The sequence below is a fragment of the Strigops habroptila genome, chromosome 5 (assembly GCF_004027225.2).
Source record: "Strigops habroptila isolate Jane chromosome 5, bStrHab1.2.pri, whole genome shotgun sequence".
NCBI classification, from domain to species: domain Eukaryota; kingdom Metazoa; phylum Chordata; class Aves; order Psittaciformes; family Psittacidae; genus Strigops; species Strigops habroptila.
The window spans coordinates 65810331-65832041 of record NC_044281.2 but is presented as its reverse complement, the minus strand read 5'-3'; the positions used below and the strand labels follow the sequence as shown (position 1 = coordinate 65832041).

At 36.6% G+C, this 21711-nt stretch overlaps 1 protein-coding gene across 3 annotated transcripts in view; it reads left to right on the top strand.

Annotated features, from left to right (window-relative positions):
* BTAF1 (B-TFIID TATA-box binding protein associated factor 1) overlaps positions 1–21711 on the top strand; it is a 44333-nt gene that overhangs the window by 1223 nt on the left and 21399 nt on the right. Inside the window, exons 1-14 of one of the 3 annotated variants that reach the window (XM_030485841.1) lie at positions 4154–5768; positions 7460–7583; positions 8574–8688; positions 9924–10070; positions 12508–12671; positions 12961–13097; positions 13744–13855; positions 15129–15197; positions 17582–17671; positions 19175–19270; positions 19511–19687; positions 20233–20373; positions 20603–20616; positions 21585–21705. In XM_030485841.1, the coding sequence (XP_030341701.1) occupies positions 5719–5768; positions 7460–7583; positions 8574–8688; positions 9924–10070; positions 12508–12671; positions 12961–13097; positions 13744–13855; positions 15129–15197; positions 17582–17671; positions 19175–19270; positions 19511–19687; positions 20233–20373; positions 20603–20616; positions 21585–21705 (1557 nt within the window). In that variant the 5' untranslated portion in view covers positions 4154–5718. Of the gene's footprint in view, positions 1–4153; positions 5769–7459; positions 7584–8573; positions 8689–9923; positions 10071–12507; positions 12672–12960; positions 13098–13743; positions 13856–15128; positions 15198–17581; positions 17672–19174; positions 19271–19510; positions 19688–20232; positions 20374–20491; positions 20617–21584; positions 21706–21711 lie in introns of those variants that run through there. The other 2 variants (XM_030485838.1, XM_030485839.1) reach the window with 2 other exon arrangements.

Below are 21711 nucleotides of genomic sequence, written 5' to 3'. Positions count from 1 at the left end.
TGTTGGTAGTATCTGTGTACTTCGAAGTGCTGTACCAAAAGTAAATTCTGTTCCTGAAGCTGTGTAGGAATAAGTTTACAATTCTGTAAAGTAAAAAGTAAAGGTGTGCACACTTATAATGGAAATCCACTGTTAATCAAAATTTATAGCAGCAATACACCTTTTAAGACTTCTAGTAGCAGGTGTTTTAGCTTTGTAGTTTCTACAGAGTAGCCTTTATCTTATTCTACTCTTTATTTTTTATCAACTTGTTCTATATTAATTTGGTTTAGGTTTAGAAGAAAGAAAAAGTTGGGTTTTGGTTTCTTTGGGGCTTTTATGTTTGGGGGGGTGGGAGGTGTGTGTTTATTTGCTTTATTCTTCCCCAAATCTGTCCTTAAGAATCTGGAAGTAGTAAGGATTGCTGTAACAAGAGTACCGTGTATGTTAAAATACTACTGTAAGCCATCATGTAAAATAGAGTAGCATTGTAATTACGCTAGGTGTGGGGCACTCTACTTAAGTAACTCTGCTAACATACATGTGATATGGGGGCTAACTGGAATATCAAGATACAGCTTTTCAGCTGTATGCTCAGGTGGTGTCTACTGTAAAGATTGGTTTCAGATTCAGTTACCAATGTTTCTGTAAAACCACGTGGCCTTAGTGAAAAGCAGTAGCACATTATGCAAAGATTCTGTTAACACCTGCTTGGTCTGGTGAGCAGCAGGACAAAAAACTGTGTTTTGGGTAAGACCTAAGGTTCAATGTGGAGCACTAAAAAAGTTGGTGTATTAATAACATGTGATACATTGCTTTAGAGTACAGTTTTAAGATCAAAATGTGCACAAGTTGAATACAAGGGGTAGAACTTTAATAAAGATGTTGGAATGCTTGTGAGTTCATAAAGAATTGTTCCAATTCCACATGTAAATTAGGTAAAAGAATTACACATTTTGGAGTGTTTTAACATCTTGGTTACTCCTGGCAAACTCTAGTGTTTCTATAACTGAAGAAGTGGTGCTGTGTAAATTTGGCCTCGCACATGTTTTTTAATAGACACAGCAAAAACAGCTCTTATCCCTTTGAAGTTACACAGCAACTGGACAAATGAACCTTTTGGCTGATGGACTGTAGGAATGCTGATGATACAATGTCAGTGTTGCGTTTGTAAAATAAAAGATACGTTATCTTCCCCTTTTACTACAACATTGAATTTCCAAGGTCCTTTCCTTCAGAAATATCACAAATAATTTTGTACACCTACATACTGCATATCTGTGTTTTTGTGGAGAGTGTAGTTGTTCCAACTTCTGTACCAGCTCCATTTAACTGTAGAGATCTGCACTTGTCCTTTAGGAAGTTACATTTTATATTTTTGAAGGTCCAACATAATACTTCATTGTTGAATGATTCTAACTACACAAGCGTGGAGAGTGTGGGAGAAGATGATTCAAATTAATCTTTCTCCAATGACCATAGTCTTTGCTGAGTGAGTACTAAACACTGATATTAACAAAAAGCTTCATTAGGGTTAGGTCTGTATAGTAACCATATTAAATAAAAGCCATTTTTGGAGGGATATTTCTACATCTCAAAATAGTAAATTATGGGTTGTTTTCCCAGTAAAGTTTAGTTTCTACTGTTTGTCCAATTGAAAACCTTTCCTAAACCCCTACTCTGTTCAGGAAGAGCTAATCAAATATAGGGAATGCTTTGAAATACCTCAAAATCAGATTGAGAATTTGAAGCTTTGCTATTAATAAGGGCATCTGAAAAATAATTGTCATTGATATGTAATCTCTTGACAAGAGAGAATGATATTCCACATTATATGTATACATGCTTATTTTAAAAAATTCTGCTTTTACATGTGCCAGCATGACTGAAGACCTGCTTCTGTGTACCACTTCTGTGATGATACACTAGAAAACAGACCCAAAAGCAGAATAGTAGATACTTCATACCAAAAGATGTTGCAGAATAGTTGCTCTGTATATGCTCATCTCTGGTAGTTTTATGCTGAAAAGGTTAGCTAATGAACACCATCCTCCAGAAGTATGTATAGGTGGGTGGGAAGGTTGGTGTTCTTTCTGTGAAGGCACAAGCTGATTTGGTAGGCTTTATCTCCTGTCTCTGATCTTAAAAGTATGAAGTAGTACAATGTTTGCATAGCTAATAAAAAAAAAAAAAAGAACTGAGAAGGAAAAAGGGAAATGAAAAGTTTTACTTCAGCTTCATTCCTACAAAGTGTATGATCCAAGTGAATAAATACAGTGGCTCACAAGTGATCTCTTGAGATACTTTAGACAAAAAAGTAATACTGCCAAGAACATGACAACACTCATGGATTACTCAGGGTGATTAAGTTTCAGTAGATAATAAAGTGTTGATTGTCTCTTTCAATATCTAATAAAACTTTTTTTCCAGTTTCTTTAATGTGGTTAAAGGCACTTCATGTATTGTTCCAACACCAAGGCTTTCCCCTATTTTTGAGGGCCTTCAAGTATGAAGGAGAACAAATCTGCTTTTAAAATGTGATTAAATGCACAAAGCTGGTAAGATGCATTAAGAGTAAGTTACTTCAATAATATTTCAATAGTATATCTTTAAGTTCACCCTGAAATACCTTAAAGACAACCTCTTCTGGGTATTTTCAAGACAGTTCCTTAAGGAAGTAGAGGAGAGCATAATAACTGGCTGTGCTTCCAAGCATTCTCGATTTGGTCCTTGTAAGTTTCGAGAGTCTTCAGTGTTTTCATTTACTTGGATTTATGTATAATTAGTAATATGTAGATAAGAACCTAGTTTTTAATTTAAAGTAAATAATAACATCAGAAGGTTGTGATAGTAAAGCTCCTGGCAAATAACTTGGCCTTGTGTTCTTGATTTTTGACATGTAGGGCTGTGACTTCCCAAGAACAAATGGCTGCATTGGTTGGCATCATTACATTATAAAACATATAAAGCATTTCAAGTTTAATACTGCATCATTGGGAGGTCGAAGTTCTTACCATGATACTAAAATTATCCAAACATATCTTTTATGGGCCTGGTGTACCTTTTGGAAATGTTCTTTTGGGGTTATCCCAAGCTTTCTGAAGCAAGAATTCAGCTTCTGGCTTGTTTGGAAGCTATTGCTTCATGGCTGCTCTTGCATGAAAAGCAGGAGTTAAACTGAGCAAGAAGCATGTTTCACTACTATTTAAAGGCATATGCCTGTACCATTAGAATAGCTAGATGTTCTATAATGGGTGTGATTACAGCAGTTCTGACTCTAAAGAGGGGAAGAAAAGTGTAATTCTTCCCTGGTTGATGGAGATGAACTCGCAGACCAGGACAGTGGGCTGCCTTCCCTGTTGCTGTTTGTGGGAGGGAGTGCTGACAGAGTCATGGGGAGAGGGAAAGCAGAAGTAGTATGTGCAGTACTGCCCAAATGAAGTAGAGCTGTAAAATTTCTCAGACACCTAACAGACTGAAAATTGAAAGTCAGGATTGCATTCTGATAAGAAGCTTAACCTGATTCAGCAGCTAGAACTTGAATGCTCACCAAGGTGTTCCCTGTATAACTTGTAGATACATTTCTTGTATTTATATGTCTTTGCAGCTATTCCAATTTCTTACTCTTTCTCACAGTTTTTGTAATGTGATTGGTTGTATGCTTTTGGGCTGCCTTGTTTGATGTAGATACATACGTAATAATTTACAAATAAAGCTTGTCCTGCCTAATACTATGGATCATATTATATGAAATATACTAATTTTAACATTTACTTGGCTTCTGTGTGCAGCATACAATACTGTGACCAGTGTGGTCATGGAGCTTGTTTCACTCAAGGTGTCCCTTCCACTGCTCTGCAGGAAACAAGATTATTTCTCTTGTCCACAGCCCCACCTTCATAATTATTTCGCAGTCTCTCACCTATGAGAAGTAAAATCACAATCCATTCTTTGTGTGTCATCACACTTTTGTCATGAATTCTGTTCAGTGATTTTTCTCTCGCTTTCTGGTTGTCTATTGGGAAGTTGTTTACTTGATTATTTAATGGTTTGTGTGTGCTTTATTAGGGGTTTGAATTTTTTTTTTTTTTTTTTTTAAGCTGTGAAGCTGACCAAGCTGGGATTTGGCCAAATGACAAAACACCACTGACGGTCTGTCAGGTCAAGAAGAGAAGCTGAGGCATCTCCTTTTGAACTTATGTTTAATTTCACCATGGTTGTCAACCCTTGTCAAGTCTAAATTTTGATTTATCAGTATTTTCTATGTTTCTGGGCTATTTATGTGCCTAGAAGGCATGCCTGGGAGGAAGCTCCTGGGAGTTGAAATACGATTTATACCATAAATACCAAAGAGTATTCCCTTGCTTTCTGGTGGGTGCTAGATAGCAGTTTTCCAAAGAGCTCTAGGCAGTTTGACATTAGAGTGTTCCAGGGACTATGCCACTTATGGGTTTTTGTACAGTTGCACATTTCTAGTGGGTTGTAGGATATGCTGGTGTAGTTGTGAGCTGTTCTGTACCAGTTGGCATTTACTGTCAGTGACTGCTCCCTGGCCAACTGGACATACTGGCGCACACACAGATGTAGAGTCCAAACAAATCACTTCATTGGCAACAGTGATCAGTTCATAGTCCCTTTCAAGCCTTGGCTCAGTGAAATCAATAAACTGGAAGTTTCCCCATCTGAAGTTCTGTGGGGACCCAATCCAGTCACAGTGCTTACAGTGGGATGATCAGGATCTTTATACAATTCAGCTGCATATGTCTTCTTTTGTAAACATTTTGGAGATACTGGTGATAACCTCTGTATCCAGACCTGGTCATTAACTGTCCTGGTACTAGGTTTCTAATGCCTCTATCAGAGCACTTCACTCTGCCACGCTGATTTGGACTTCAATGTTAGGTTTGTGAACTGTTTGAGCCACACAGTGCTCTGCTTATAGCACTGTCTAGCATGAGAGGCAGAGAGCCACATGCCATTTGAAAAATCTTAGTTCTCTTTGGCTTTAATTACTAGTTTAGAGATTGTTAGTCCATTATGAGAATGAAAACCTTGTCAGAACTTAGGAAATTTATTTCCAAGCTGCAGGTACTCAAAATCAGTTTGTTTAGTATTTTGAGTATTTTTTCGTTCTTAACGAAACTGAGAATGAAAACTTTAAATTAAAAAAGCCCTAGTGCTGCTTATCAGTGGCAGCTTTCTCAGTGCTACCCTTCCAACAGTGAAACCTTCCTATAGTGATGTGAGTCAATAGATTTTTTTATTTTGCATTTGTGTGTCAGTTAAGCATATTGCAATTTAAAACCACAAATTACAAACCAAGCATGCTGCAGGTTAAAAAAACCCAAAGGAAGTAAACTGCTGTATTTTGTAGGTAATACAGCTTCAAAAAGTTGTGTGTTTTAGGAGTGAAGATCTAGTGTTGTAACAAAGATTGGAATTAAATCTGAGGTTTTTTGAGGGTATGCAGTCATAGTGGTTTCATCCTGTTTCGACATATGAAGAGTTCTAGGTAAGGAAGTGGTCTAAATTGCACTTTCTGCTTGACTTTGGAGATGGGGAAAAAAAACCCAACCCAGCTTTGATAGTTAAAGGAGTGGGTGGTGCTAAATGGTAAACTTGAGTATGGAACGTTGAAGTTTCACGGGGAGACGAAGAATGAAAGGGGTGAGAACAAGCAAGTTGGAGCAAGCTGTGGTTGCTCTGCAAGCTAGCATATTTTGTACCGAATAATATTGAATGCTGCAGATCAGGTTATTACTGTCAAGTGTACTAAGGCAAAAATGCTGGTAAATAAGTATCTGGTATGTTCCTCCTGACTAGCCCACTCTCAGTGGTTTGAAAGAGTTGGATCTGTAAAGCTTTTGCTTTTCTCCTTGACTGTCTAATCACACAGAACTGCTGGTTTAGATATGTTTGGGTTTTCATCTTTATGTAACTTGAAAAGAATTTACTAACTAGTAAATCACAGCAATTGAAACTCCAGTTTTATCTACAGAAATTGAAATGGGTTCACCTATTTTAGTCGTAGGAAGAGAATTATTTCAAAGCTGGCCCTTATCAGAAGTGTGTCTAGAATACTAGAATGATTTGAAATACTTTCAGGTTGGTTTTTTTTAATCTAATGGATAATATTTAGTCTAGTACCTTCCGTTGTGAGAGCCTTTGGGGTTTGGAACTATATTTCTGGCATTACTGCCTTGGCTCTGTAGCACTGCTGTTTCTAATGCATTGTAACACATTGCAAGATACTCTCAGGAGTAAGTGCACTCTAAGTGTGTCAAAGAAAATAAAAAATCCAGTGTTGCTGGAAAGAGTTCTTCTTGGGTTTGTTTCGGGGTTTTTTAATGATCGGAATGGATGTTTAAGGCAATTTTGGTAAAATGTAATTAGTAGCAACAGACTAACAATCAGAACATTTGTCCTTTCCTGTATTTGCTCAAACCTAGGGTATGTGTTTATGAGGAAGGCTTGTTGTTCAGGAAAACTATCCTTATTACATTAGGCTGTGGTCTAGGTGAGCCTCACTGCTGTGTAAATTCCAGCTTTTTATTGTTTCAATATTTAGAAGAGTATTTTTATGATTAAGCTAGAAGGAATAATTCTGATTGTACTACATGGACATATTCTAGACTCGCATTCAGTAATAACCTCATACTGCCCAATAACTAATAGATAAACTAGGCATTAGAGAGTTCTGTCCCAGTCACAGTGGAGGTAATAATGAGCATTTGTTACTTCCATCACTGATTGGATTATCTAGGTAGTCTCTATTTTTACATGCTTTTTATATGATGAAATGTAGTTAGCTATTTCTCATTTAGAACTTCTGAAAATGTATGCTCAGGGTCTCTTTCACCCAATACAGAAAAGAGATCTGCTGGTTAAATTCCCGTATTTCTTGGGAAGGCCAGAGGTGCTGGATTCTCTCAAAGCTGTAAATACAACAGTAGGTTTGGTCTTATGTATTTCAGGTAGTTAGGGAGGAAATATGTGAAAACTAAAAATTTGTGGTATAATGGAAACGCAGAGTTTGATATTATAGATCACAGACTAAATCTTCAAAAGAAATTATAATGCACAATACGAGCGGTTGAGGCCTTTGCTTTCTCTATCAGACAGAATTTGATGAAGATCATTTGCAGCTTAACAGTATTTATTTAAGATGGAAAATGTTTGATCACAGAGCAAAGAAGGGAACAAGTTAAATTTTTCTTGTAACTGCAGATTTTTTAAAACTAATGTTTCTAACAATTTCTTTAATTTTTTTTTTTCCCTTACCAAATTAAATGTTCTTCTGGAACAACTATGCTTACTATTAGAAAAAAGTCTGTTTGCCACCCTGTCAGTTAACAGTGTTCATGCCAACATTTCTTCTGTTTGCATGAGATAAACTGAAAAATGTGGGAGAATATTAATAGAAATGGGCAGCTGAACTATGAGTAGCATAACATTTTTGGGTTTTGTCAATCATATTTAGGCTTGATCGTCTCTTCATTTTACTGGACACCGGTACAACACCAGTAACAAGAAAAGCAGCTGCACAGCAACTTGGGGAAGTAGTGAAACTGCATCCTCATGAACTGAATAATCTCTTATCTAAAGTAAGCATCTCTTTTGTATAATTTTTCCAGTACTTTAATGGTGAGAATAAAACTAGTTTAAAGGGATGTGGATTCTGTGGGAAGAAGAAAAAGCATAGTAGTTGAAGAAAATTAGGAGACCAATTCTGTTAAGCTTGCTGTTTTGTTAGCCTCCAAAATGGTTATGTAAGTGAGGTTTCTGATATTCACTGTTTGCTGTAAGTTCAGATTTTCTTCTCTAAAGAGAAACTTTACAGCCTTATAAAAATTCCTGCTTCTGCCTTTAAAGATTATTTGTGTGATAACGCATTAAAAATATAGGAGGCTGCATGTCTTTAAAAGGGCTGGAAAATGGAAAGAGGTTTCCATTAGTTTGAGACTTCAATCTGGCCAAGTCTAGTAAAAACAAAAATAGTCTGTATCTGACAGCTGGAGATGGCTGAGTGACCTCAATTCTACTCTTATTGAACAGGTGCCCTCACCACAATTGATGGTACCAACAGAGTGGTCAAGAAATCATGAATAGCAAACCATTTTCAGAGAAAGAAATAGTTTTTTCCAGATTTGAGACAGTGGTAAATTAGTTTAGAAGAGCATATATTGCTTCTAGTGACCCACGTTGTCCCTCTTCTTGGGTTAAATGACTTCAGAGTTTTAAGGTCTATTAATCTCTTTCTGAACACTTGCTTTTAGAAAGAAAAAAAAAAAAGTTGTGAGTCTTGTTCAGTACCTGAAGGAAATCAAGGTTGAGTTTGACTGATGGGAATAAGTATATCTTATAAATTCTTAATGTCTGGCTATGGCAAGAGTTCCCCTAAGCAGTGAGCAATAAAGAAGGCTGCTTGCATTTCTTTGGTTTGATTCCTTGTACTTTGTTTTTGTTGTTTTGAATGTTGTCTTAACCCATAGCATAAAGAAGCGAGTGTATTTTAGTAGAGCATAATAGCTGATGGATTTTGTGAAAGTACATTTTAAGCAAATAATTATTTATTTATTAATCTGTCCTTAAAGGTGTTAGTGTATTTAAGAAGTACGAATTGGGATACCCGTATTGCAGCTGGCCAGGCTGTTGAAGCAATAGTGAAAAATGTACCTGAGTGGAATCCAACACCAAGATCAAAACAAGGTATTTCTTTAATGAATTATGTACAATTCATTGTTCATCTGATGTAGATTGACTGTGATATGAGACTTTTTAAGGCAGCTGTGTCATTCTGGGTTTTTATGAGTATAGACTTTTTTTATATGCATGGACTGTAGTAAACCTCTTTGGCTTTAGAAGTTCACATTCAGTTACAGTTATATGCCTGACCTTTGTTTCTTCTAAGGTTCCCATGCTTGTGCTCTGTACCCTCATAAAGCTTTTATAAAAGGAATAATAACTCATAAAATATCAAAACTTTTAACAAGTTAACTTCATCTTTATATTTTGCAGACATGCTTTTTCTTCTCTGTTTCTTTGTTCAAAGCACCTTTCTGAGGGAGGTGAAATGGCAACTTGCTGAAGGCTATTCTGTTAGTACTCACTTTGTATCTGAAATTGTTATGAGTTGATTTTATTGTCAACTTACGGACCTATTGTCATTGATTTTTGTCTAAACCCGTTGGGACTGTATTTACAACCTTATGTGGCACAGGTTCCAAAAGTTCACTGTTTAAAAAAAACTCCACCCAAAACAACAAAGAACCTTGTATGTGTTTTGAGGTTATCTCATTTGTTTCATTCAGTGCCTCCTCATTCTGTTGCTGTAGAATTTGACAAGCAAGTTCTGCATTTGCCTTATCCACTGCCTTGCTTATTTTTGTAAACAATCATATTTACTCTCCTCCAACAACTTATCTCCGGGTTGAAGAGTTACAGCATCTTCATTTTTTTTCTCACAAGACAGCTGCTTTGTCTTTTAGGTAACTTTATTTGAAGAAATGCAGGTGGTGTTTATTTTGTATAGTGTTTTGTGCACACTGTACAAAGAAATTATTATATATCTTATTTTGTACAATATTTTGTACTCATTCTACTTGTACGTGAACAAGCTTTCTCAAGTAAGTGTGAGTGTGGGATATGTATTTCTTGTAGGTAACACGTTTATACTACTGGTTGTAATTCAGGATGTGAGCATGCTGGATTATGTAGGAATAGCCAATCTTTTTGGATACTAAGATGCACATGACTAGGAGCCACAAAACACTAATCTTTGAGTGCTGAGGGGAGGGAATACTTTGGAAGTGAATCATAACCAGGAAATTCCTTTGGAGAAGAGAAATTACTATTTCCTCTTTCTCTCACTTAATCTTCTGCCAGAACTTTGAACAAAAATTTCAGCATATTGTCCTTAATATTGTTTTCAATGTCCTATCTAGAACCAGGCTCAGAAAGTCCTGTGGAAGATTCACCTTCAACAGATCGGTTGCGTTTTGACAGATTTGATATATGTCGGTTGTTAAAACATGGTGCATCTCTGCTTGGATCTGCTGGTGCAGAATTTGAAGTCCAAGATGATAAATCAGGTATATCTTTATGTTTTACTTGCAGACAAGACTGATTTGAAAGTTTGTTGTGGCAGTATTATGAGTATAGTAATCCATGGTTTCTTAGAAAGCTAGGAAATAACGAAGAAAATACTCCCCAACATAACTGTTGGGGAGTATAAACAATACTGTTTGTATTGTCTTGAGTTAAACAACTTTTTTGGGGGGGGGTGTATTGTTTGTTCATGTTTTCTCTCATTAATTAGTATGTGTAGAGTGGGAAGAGGAGAGTGTAAACCCAAAAGAGGGAGCAGAAAAAGCAATATTAAAGACTTCTGTAGAACTTCTGTAGACTTCTAAGAGGTGCAGGAACTATCACGACTTACTCTTCATTAAAACAGTGCTCCCAAATAGAGTAGTAGGATGTGGCTTATTTAAAAGCTTGAAGCCTTCAAAGTATAGAAAGATTGAATGAGAAATACTGCGATAAAACCGTCAGAGTTGGAAGGTCAAATACCAGTGCCTGTGTGATGTCTTTGGTTTCAAGTGACTTCTCTGAAATATTTCTGCGACTTCTGGCTCAGTGTTGCTTTATATCAGTGTAATGGCATTTTAATCTAAGATTTTTTTGCTATTACTATACTTCCTAGCTCTAATTCCAGTCTATCTTCCAGTTTCTGCACCAAATGAAATGATGCTATAGATAAGAATCATCTCTGACTGCATAGCCCTGATTTACTTGCTCCCTGTGTGTGATGCGTTCCATGCAGTGTGCACAGATCACTAGCTCAGTGAGGAACAGAACCTGTGGCTGCTGACTCTTAAGCAGTATCCTGCCTGTTAATCCTGGCTGCTATTTTATTGCTTGCCATATTTTATGCTAGGATAATAAGGTGGTGTACAAGTTTCATCTCTTCTCATGAAACTCTACCTGTTCAGAAATCAAGTAGATGGACTAGGACACTCTAGTTCATCGTAGTCTGATATCCCAGTGTCATATGATTGCACGTAAATAATTTTATGAATTGAAATAAATGAAAAAATATATTATGGAAAACTAAGGAAATTAAACAAAAATTTGCTTTAGTTGCTGCATTTTGGAACTAGGTGATCTCTAAGGTCCCTTCCAACCTTAACCGTTCTATGATCTTTTTTTAACTGGTGGGAAAACGTACATTCTCTTTGTTTTGTAGCAGCTTTCCTTTTCAAGTAAGTAGACAACATGAATGGACGTAAAGCAAGTTAAATAATCTTTAGAGTTAGCAGTCTTCAACCCTTTTTCTTAAGATGAACTTGTGAAGGATATTTTTTTAGAGAGTGGAAGTTGTTTGTATTTCTCTGCTTGCCAATTAAATGCTATTAAAAAAACCAGAACGAAAAATACCCCAAAACAACTTACTGGTATAGATATAATGAAGTACTAACTACTGCTCAGCCTGGCGTGTACCCCAAAACTCTGCCAGTATTGTTCACCTACTTGCAAGTTTATGTGCACATATTTGCCCCCTGCCCTCCTCCTTCCCCCAAAAATCTCTTGGCTGGCTTCCATACGGCACATGTAAAAGGAGGGTGAAGTCCAACAGCCCCACAAGCTACAAGTTTTGGTTTACTTGAAGGGTTTATTCTACTCAGGCACTAAAATACTCTATTTATGTAAATGTGAGTGCTTCCTAGTCTAGGTGTTCAGTAATTACAGTGTTGAAGCTTCACAGCATTCTTGAGGTAGCTGCTATTAACTTCCTAAATGAGCCTTGCTTGACATAGGAAAATTGAGGATAGGATTGTTAATAGGCTCCAGCATCCTAGGAAAATCATGCTTATGGTTCAGTCTACATTGCAACCAGGAGTTAGTGTGGGTAGAAGGAAAGGAGACACCTGGGTCTGGTGCATTTTACAAGGAAGATCATTTCTAAGAAAACAAGTTCAGATTCAACCTAGCTTAATACAGGGTATTGGATTGAATATTATTTGAGGGTTTTATTGGTGGTTGTTATTTAAGTCTGTGTTTCCCAACAGAAGATTAAGGTTAGGAGGAAAACAAACCTTAAAAAAACCCCCACCCAACCAAACCAAACACCCTCCCCCCTAAAAAACCCACCCTGAAAACCAACTGCCAAAATCAACTGATCCCCAGTGATTCATGTGCTCAGTAAAAAAGTGCTAGTTCTTGAATCAGTTGCTGGACTTAATTTTTAGTGTGTTCATTACTTTGACAATACACTTTTCTAAAAATACAGGGAAAACTTAGTTTTTTACTTCTGTCGAACGAGTGTAATTTAATGAATTGCAGGGGAGCTATTGCTTAAAAAATGACCACTGTTTAAGTCCTAGTATAGCTACAGCAGCACCAAAGGTCTTCCTAGGAGTCAGTGTGATTAGATTTAAGAGATTGTACATCTGGTTGGAAATCTGACACATCTTCCTTTTTTAAAAAAAGCTGTGTTTTCTTGGTTTTTGGGTTGGTTTTTTTTTTTAGGTGAAATTGATCCTAAAGAGAGGATAGCACGACAGAGGAAACTGTTACAAAAGAAACTTGGCTTAGATATGGGTGCTGCAATTGGGATGAATACTGAAGACCTGTTCAATGATGAAGATCTGGACTACTCCCCTTCTTCAGTTTCACTAGTAAACAAACAACCTGTAGGTAAAACCTCGGGCTGTTTGACTGCAAGGAATAATACAGTGGGTTTGCTTTATTTGTGCTTCTGCAGTTATAATCTTTATATTTTAAGTATGATGATCAACATTTGGTATGGTATGCTTTGGCTTTCTGAATTCTTACACCCCATAGTTGCATGTTAGTATTATCTGATGTCAAACTGTTGCTCTTGAGTGTCAAGTGGAAGTTTGGGGAGGTTGAGAGCAACGTGGGTTTGAGAATTTTTAAGGACCTTCATTGTAAGAAAATTGACAATAACTTTTCTTTCAGACTCTTCAGGCTGCCGAGTTAATTGACTCAGAATTTCGAGCTGGTATGAGCAGTAGACAAAAGAATAAAGCCAAAAGAATGGCTAAGCTATTTGCAAAGCAAAGATCCAGAGATGCAGTGGAAGCTAATGAGAAGAGGTATAGTAGTGAATTGTTTTGCTTTTATTTCAGTTAAATCACAATTCAAGCTTATTGGTTGAAAAACTTCTTACAGTCTTTGTAGCTTAATCTTTTACGTGCTAACTGTGCTGATGGTGCAAAGCTATGCTTTCTCCCCAGTAGAGCTTTGTTAAGGACCTAGCTTCAGAGAGATCTTGAAATAACGGGATGCTACAGTTAGTTTGTGGTTTGTTGCTGTTGTTAAATAGGGCTTGAAAATAATGCATGAAAATGGGGGATTTAAGAAGATAATAACTAAAAATTAAATACAACTTTCTGATGTATGCTGTGTTTCTCACTGTAGTTTATAGTGACATTGTACCTACTGTGTTTAAAACAAGCAGTAGACAAAATTCTTTCCTTGATATTACTAAGACATTCTGTATTTCTTGGAAAAGGCTGAGAAGGATTGCCGGTCTGGGACAGCATTCTGCTGTCTCCTAACTGAATTTTTTTTTTTTTTCCCCCCACATGTAGACTTACCTATTTTACATATTTCAGTGTTAAACCTCTTGGGTTTTTATTCTTGCCACACTCTATGGTATTTGAACGCTTCAGCTGTAGAAGTAATTACTTCCCCATAAACATACTTTCCCTCCATAAAGTTATACTTGTTCCTTCTTAGCAATGATAGCACTGATGGGGAACCAGAAGAAAAGAGAAGAAAAGTTGCAAATGTTGTCATCAACCAGCCTGCCACAGACTCAAAAGCATTGGTAGAAAATGCTCCAGAAGAGGTATGATGTGTAATTCTCCTGTTAGCAGGAATGATCAGTCAGTTTATCGGTGATGTAAATGAAAACTGATTTGTGCTCCCAAATTCTTTAGTCATTTTTGCATTCAGAGAAATGGAGTAAAGAATGCCATTGCCAGCTTACTTTTATATGTAATGAAGCAAAATGAACTTCAAACTGTGTATAGTATTCACATTTAAGCCATTAGTGGCAGTTTGTGACCCAAATGAACCTGAGTAGATGGATTACAGGTGTCAGACCTGGGTATTAAGCTGTAAAACTGTGCTAATCACTTAGATGATAGGATTACACTGAGCCATAAATAATTTGATCTAAATGTTCATGTACACTTTAAATAATCTTTGCCTTACTTTCATTAGGCTTAAGTTAGAATTAAGTTCTATCTTTAGTAGTTGAAGATTTAAATAATTATCTTAGTCTTAGAAAATCTTGCATTTGTTTCAATAGGCTGAAAAGCTGAAAAATTGAGAAATGCTATATCAGAGTACAAATGGTACATAGAAACTTATTTATCTTGTTTAATCTGTATGCTACAAAAATAAGCTTGTTTTCCAGTAATTAAAATATTTAGTAGTTAAATTCTTACTTGAGAAACGATGATTGGAAAATGAATTTGAGGTGAATGATAACTGCAGGCTGGATAGCTGATGGTTGCTAGCCCTTCAAATGCTGTGTTTGTGATAGTGTGAACTTACTCATGTTAGTATCATAATTTCCTTTCCACAGCCATACAGTTCCCTTGTAGGAATTTTTGGAATAGTGGATATGCTTCTGGTTTTCAAAAATGTGGAAGTGTTTTGAGAAGGGTGGTGTTTATTACCGCATTAATTGGCACAATTTGATTATGTAGTGTAATTTCAAACTGAGACCTGCCCATTATATTCTTTACAGGTGAAGTTCTTAAAGAATCACAGGGGAGCATAAGGAACTTTGCTTAATATTCTGCCTTAGCATGGTTCCTAAAAGGAGGCTGAATTCAGAACATACAAATTAATTGCAATAGAGAAGAGGTTACACTACTAACAGACAAACTTCATAAGCTTTTTAAAAGATCCACTGCCAATCAGCAAAGCTTCTGAAGTGTGGGAGAAGATTGTTAGTTTTGGGATTTTTTTCAATTCTGTCCTGTAATGAAGAAAAATACTTAACCATTTGGAGGTCTTTGTTACCTTCACGTAACTAAGTGTCATACAATATAAGAAGTGCTTGCCTGATCTCTTTCTCTTTTAATCTTTTTTTTTTTAATTATTTTTAGCCAAATGAATGGCCTCTGGAAAGCTTTTGTGAAGAGGTGTGCAATGATCTCTTTAACCCTTCTTGGGAGGTAAGATGTATGTGCAGTATCTAAGGTGTAACTATAGATTAAAAAAAAGGCTTCAACAGAAGCACAAAAATTGTATGTGTTGGACTTGAGCATTTTGTTAGGTATCAAAAATTACATCAGTAGTAAATACAGACTACACAGCTGAGACAAATCTGCTTTTAGAGAACTTATGGAGTTTTTAAAGGCTCACTTAAAGTATAAATGAAAACAGATGTGTAACGTATACTGGAGTGGATCATGGGAAAGATATGGAAAACAGTGATTATAAGTGAGAATTCTGGAAGTATTGAAATTCAAGCAAAATAAAAACACGTGAATCTGTGGTCAAAAGATTAAGCAATTAAAACAGGCCAAGAGTTTGACGAATATTGTACAAGTGTTGCTGATGACAGTGACATGTTTGTTTAATGCTAAACGAGTAGAAAAGGTGGGAGAATCATTCCTTTGGCAACTGATTTTCAAGATTCAAAACCTGTTCTGCTCAGCCTTCTATTCAATCCTTGTACTATTTTCCACAAACCTTGATACCGGTTCCAGGCAAAAATAGGAGGTAGCTGCCACTATATCTTCTCTTCCTTGAGCGGAAGATGGAAATAACAGTTGTCAACTAACTTCAATTTTTAAATTAAAAAGTTTATCTTTTGGATGATCAAATGTTAACACTAACTGTAACATACTCGGGTATATCTGTAGCACAGTTTCAGTGATGGGCTCTGCCCATGTGGACCTAAAACTTGGAAACACAGAGGTAGGTCATATGTAGCCAGCCCAATTATTTTGGGCACAGAAAAAGGATAATTATATTTGTTTGGGACATCACTGCATCTGAGCTAATAATCCTCCCTTTATTTGAAATCAGGCTGTTTGCAGTTGAAGTCAAAGTCCACTTGTCTTCTGGAATACAGATATATTCTCATAGCTTTCTTAGTACGTTTGATATTACGTTTGATATAGAGCACGCACATCTTAATTAAGGAAGTAGATCAATCCAGAATCATTATTAGGGTATGTTCTGGATGGAAACCAGGTTAAACTACCTCAAAATACATGTTTATAAAAGTGCCCTCTGGCATCTTCTTGCAATGTCTTGAGGCAGTCTGGATGAGTAATTCACAGTGCTTTCCTAGCTTATGGGTAGCTGAAGTCAGGCAAGATGAATCCTACTACTGGTATTTCCGTCATTTGTCTTGCTGTTGTTTTGTGTTTGCAGAAGCTGAGAAGTTAACTAGCGATCTGTTCCTCTTTTGGCTTGTAATAGCTAGCTCATAAGCAGTCTTGGACCAAATAAACAAATGATTGGTGTATTATGAACAATTAAGATTTAAGACTAGGCTTTGTGACTGTTTTTATTGGCTTATGGCTTTTAGTAACAGCCACTGAGCTGTACATATGGGATGTATATGCTTGCATTTCATCTAAAATACTCTAAGGAAGGACCTACAAACTACTTGGTTCTAGTTGTTACTATCGTAAAATGAAATGCAACAATTTTCTGCTAGCAACAAGCATGTATATGAAATGTCCTTAAAAAACAAAAAAAGATTAAGTTCTGCTATAACCTATGTGAAGACCTCTCATTAAAAAGCTGGTCCAAAATTTTGCTTTTGCAACTTTCTGTCTGTCTGTTGAGTGGGCTTTTCTTGATGAGCCAATTACAAGTCCAGGTATGTATCAAAAGTATCAGAAACAGGTATGTCAGTAGCACAGATCTTCTGGTCTTCTGCCATTTCTGAAACTATTTAGTGTGTTCAACTGTCCGTGTTTGGTGGGAACATAAAAGTGGCTGTAATTTGCTGTCTGGTATCACTTGTTCACTTCTAATATTTAGGCAAGCAAGGCAGGTTTGTAAGCTATACAGAATAGTAATTCTCAGAAACTTGTTTGGCAGATCCCAGAATATTCAGTGGGGATCCAAACTCTCTTTAAGAAATATGAAGAGTTGTAGAGAAACATAAATGTAATATATAATACGAAGAGAAATACAAAGTGTTTAAGAAATATGTGAATATTGTTTTTCTTATAAACTTACTAAAAAGATAATATCTTCTAGTTGCTCTTTCTGAAAACTAGTGTCCTATAACATAGTGAGTAAAACTAAATGAAAACTCTTCACTGGCTGCGTTACTACAAATATGATAACAATATCTTCTATGTTAGAAAATAGAAGCAATTCTTAATTGTTTTGTCCCCGAGCTGGTAGATACATAGGAAAAAATGGGTTTGTTTCAGACAGGTTAGTATATGAGTTTAAGTATGTGAGTTGGTCTAATCATGAAACATTTTTATTAAGAATAAAGTAGAAGTGTTCCAGTTACCCAGTGTGGCTTTTATCTTTGTATTTGTCCCTGAATATTTAAAATTTGAATTTTGATTTCACTGTCTAGGTTCGACATGGTGCAGGTACCGGACTGAGAGAGATACTTAAAGCTCATGGTAAAAGTGGTGGTAAAATGGGAGATAGTTCTTTAGAAGAGGTAAGTTTCCAGTCACATAGACTTAATATGTTTACTTAAATGAAGTTTAAAAACCAGACTTCTTTAAAATACTTAAGCTCTGCAAGAGGTGGCCGATCGGGGGGGGAATAAACCATAAGATTTGTCTGCTCAAAACAATCTGGATGAAATCACTGTATGCGCTGTATCTTTTTAAAAGGCCTGTTCAAAAAACAGTACTATTGTCTGAGCAGCCATTAATATGTAGACTGTGTGTAAAGTTACTAAACACTAGCTTCCATACTAGAAAATACTGGTTTTCAGCACACCCTTACCATGACTGGAAGTTAATCATGTCTCAGACCATCTAATTCTGTTCACTTAACTAGTGAGGTGACTCTTATGAATCTGCTTGCTTTGTTATTATGCGAAAAGTTATTTAAGCAGCCTATTTAAAAGGAAAACACTTTTTCAAGATATCCCAACAGTAGCAGCTTGTTTGTTAATAGTGAATCTCATCCAGATTCGTACTGACTTCTCTGCTTTAAAAGCAGCTGGGAGAGCTTGTGGTTTAGAGAGTGTTGAAGAATGAGGAAATACATTTATCAAATGTAAATCAAGCTACTTCAGCATACTATATATATAGGTAAAGCAAAAGCTACTATCTCTCCTTGCTTCCACATGGAGTAGTATTTGTTCCATAGAGATTGCAGGGTAATAACACGTGCTGCAATGGTAAGGTACTTTAAACAGTTTCTTAACTATTTATGGAAAGAGTATGTGTACTCCAAGCTAGCTTTAAAGTCTGCTGTACATGCTATATGCAGGCTGTAATTCTTTGACATATATGGGAATATGAAATCCATAATACAATTAAACTTTTGTTCATTAAAATGATAGCTTTCAAAGGAAGTGGTGGTCTAGTAGGCAAACTAGTGGCAAAAAGTGAAGATGACAAAGGTGATGCCTGAGCATTTGCTTCTATAGGCTTCTACTGAGATTCAGAGTTACAGAACTGGGTCTCATTAACATGGAGGTCTCATTGGGTCTCTTAACAAAGGCCAGAGCTTCAAGACAAGCTTGGTCTAAATTGCTTTGTTAAATCTGGAGGACACATGGCTGAAAGACAAGTTCCTTTCGCTGGGTCTCCCACAGCGACATCCTGCTTCATGGTTTATTTGTAAATATTCTTCAAGCATATTAATTGACTTGCCTTGGATGTATTGACATTAGTCAGTAAGGATTAACTGAATGACTCTTACCTTTAAGCGCTGTGTATGTTAAATAATAAATAAAATTATCTGTCTACCTACAAGGTGCTTTGTAGCTTTTTGATAAAGCTACCTTGGTTTTTTAAAAAATGTTTGTAATAAGCCAGGTGAGCTGAAATAGTGCTATTTTGCTTTGACTGTCTCTGTGAGGTGGCTATACTCGGTCAACTTAAACATGTTGCCACATCTCTTATAAATTTTAGCTAAAGCAAGCATATTGGCAATCCTTTATGAGTAAATACAGTCAAGGTGTTCAATTTCTCTCTTTTTACAGATGGTTCAGCAGCACCAGGAGTGGCTGGAAGACCTGGTTATTAGACTCCTTTGTGTTTTTGCATTAGACAGATTTGGAGACTTTGTTTCAGATGAAGTAAGTTGTCTCTGAGTGAACACGTAGACCAGCAGGTTTCTGTGGGAGATAATGCTGCAGCAGATCAGCTATGCTTGGTACAGTGCTACTGCTTGTAACTGCTCACAGATGCTTATTGCAAAGTAGCTAAGAGATTTCACTTTGTCTATATAGCAGTTTTGGTCATCTGACTCTACTCTTAGAGGTTTCTAAGTCAGATTTCATACAGAAATAACTGTTTTACAATTTACTTTGTCCTAGGTGGTAGCACCAGTACGTGAGACTTGTGCTCAGACTTTGGGAGTAGTATTGAAACATATGAATGAGACTGGAGTTCACAAAACTGTGGATGTTCTCCTGAAGCTGCTAACACAGGAACAATGGGAAGTGAGACATGGTGGTCTCCTAGGAATAAAGTATGCTTTGGCAGTACGTCAGGTAATAACCCTCATGACAAATTGCAGAGAGCTTTGGAACAAAAGTTCTGCTCAAAGTAGAGGATGTGGCTGAACAGTAGATAGATATGATAAAGCAGGCTTGCTTGCACTGCAGTCTCATGTGGGTTATAAGATGTGCGACTGCATTTTTATATCCAGGCTGCAGAAATGTGCATGTATATAGCAAAATTGTACTGTTGTAATGTGACAAGTTACATTACAAATACACTTGTCTGGTTTTGGTGATGCTTTCATGTGTGAGGTTAACAGAGCTCACTGCTACAAAGGTTTAGTGTGTTCATGATACTGTTCTGCAAACACTGAGCTTTGTTTACATACAAACAGATCCAGGTTACAGTTCATTCAAATTTATAACCTAGGTTTTACTTCATGAATGATAACTTAAAATATTTAGATTGTCGTCTTGGACCTGTAGCTTCTGTTTTATGCAACAAATGGGTTTATTCCCACACTTAGAGTACATCTTAGTTGTTTGGGGCATTATATGCTTTTTAAGTTTAAAAATGCTTTTGATCTTTTTGGCAGGACTTGATCAGCACTTTATTGCCTAAAGTGCTGCCTGCAATAATTGAAGGTCTCCAAGATCTGGATGATGATGTCCGAGCTGTTGCCGCAGCATCTTTAGTACCAGTAGTGGAAAGTCTGGTCCAACTTCAGTCTCAGAAGGTGACTGAATTGTTGTCCATCAATTCTGATGGAAAAGTTCGCTTTTGGTCTGGGTAAAGAAAATAATGCTTAGAGGCAGCACTTTTTTTAAGATAACCTCCTCTGCTTATTTGTGTAGGTGCCTTTTATTCTTAATACCTTATGGGATGCACTTCTGGAGTTGGATGACTTGACAGCTTCCACAAACAGTATCATGATCCTTCTTTCTTCCCTTCTGACTTATCCTCAGGTCCGCAAATGCAGGTAACTTTTTCATTAGTATTGCTTCAGTATTGCAGGTTTGACTGTCCAGTTATTTTCAAATTGGAATAAGCAAAGTTGCTTTCAAATCGCATGCCAAGGAGATGCTTGATTTAAATCAGTTTTGGAATTTTACTCTTGCTTTTCCTTAAAGTGAAGGACAGCGCTTCTATTTTCATTACATTTGTAAAAGACAACGAAATAATTACAAGGTACTAGACATTGTTTATATGTGATGTAGTTTTTTTCCTCTCTCCATTCATCTTGAGTATTTTAGTAAAGGATATCAGCTCCACTCATAGTGGTCCGGCCCACAGACTTTGTTTGTCTGCTTCTTGTTGACAGACTCCAATCTGCACACTTCAAAACACATGTATGTATCTGTAGGACTGTTATTTGAACAGTTCTAAAGGAGCTACAAATGTGAAAATTCACATCAATAGGACAACTAGTAATTCTATGACTGGTTGAAGACAATGCTTAGTTCCTATCTCTTTGGGACTGTCAGATTAGAGGGATTGCATGTTGGTATGTTAACATTTTTCTTATTCCAAATGGTAAACTCACAGCATCTGCACTTAAAGGTAGATGCTTTACACATCTTACCTTTATCATTCTGTATGACTGTCACTGCTCAAGCTGGATTTTGCTCAAATCCAAAATTAAGAATGAAGTTGTCACTAATGCCATCTTTAATTCAGCATGTCCTGCTTGCCTCAGTCGAGGTGCAAGTTCCTGCAGAAAAGATCCAAGCTTGTTTTTAATTATTTCTAAAATTATAACAAAACCAAAATGCCCATTTTTTTCCTGAATACTTTAACAAAGCCCAAAGTATAATCTGGGAAACAACATGGTAAAAATATATGCTTGAACTTTATATCTGAAGATAAACAAAATTAACTTAACTCTGTGTATCTATTTTCGGGTTTTTTCCCCTCTCATGGCTTCTACGTCTCCACTTCGTGTACTAGTATTCAGCAGTCACTCACAGTTTTGGTCCCACGTGTGTGGCCGTTCCTGCATCATACTATATCTTCTGTGCGAAAAGCGGCACTGGAGACATTATTCACACTGCTGTCCACCCAAGACCAGGTAAGA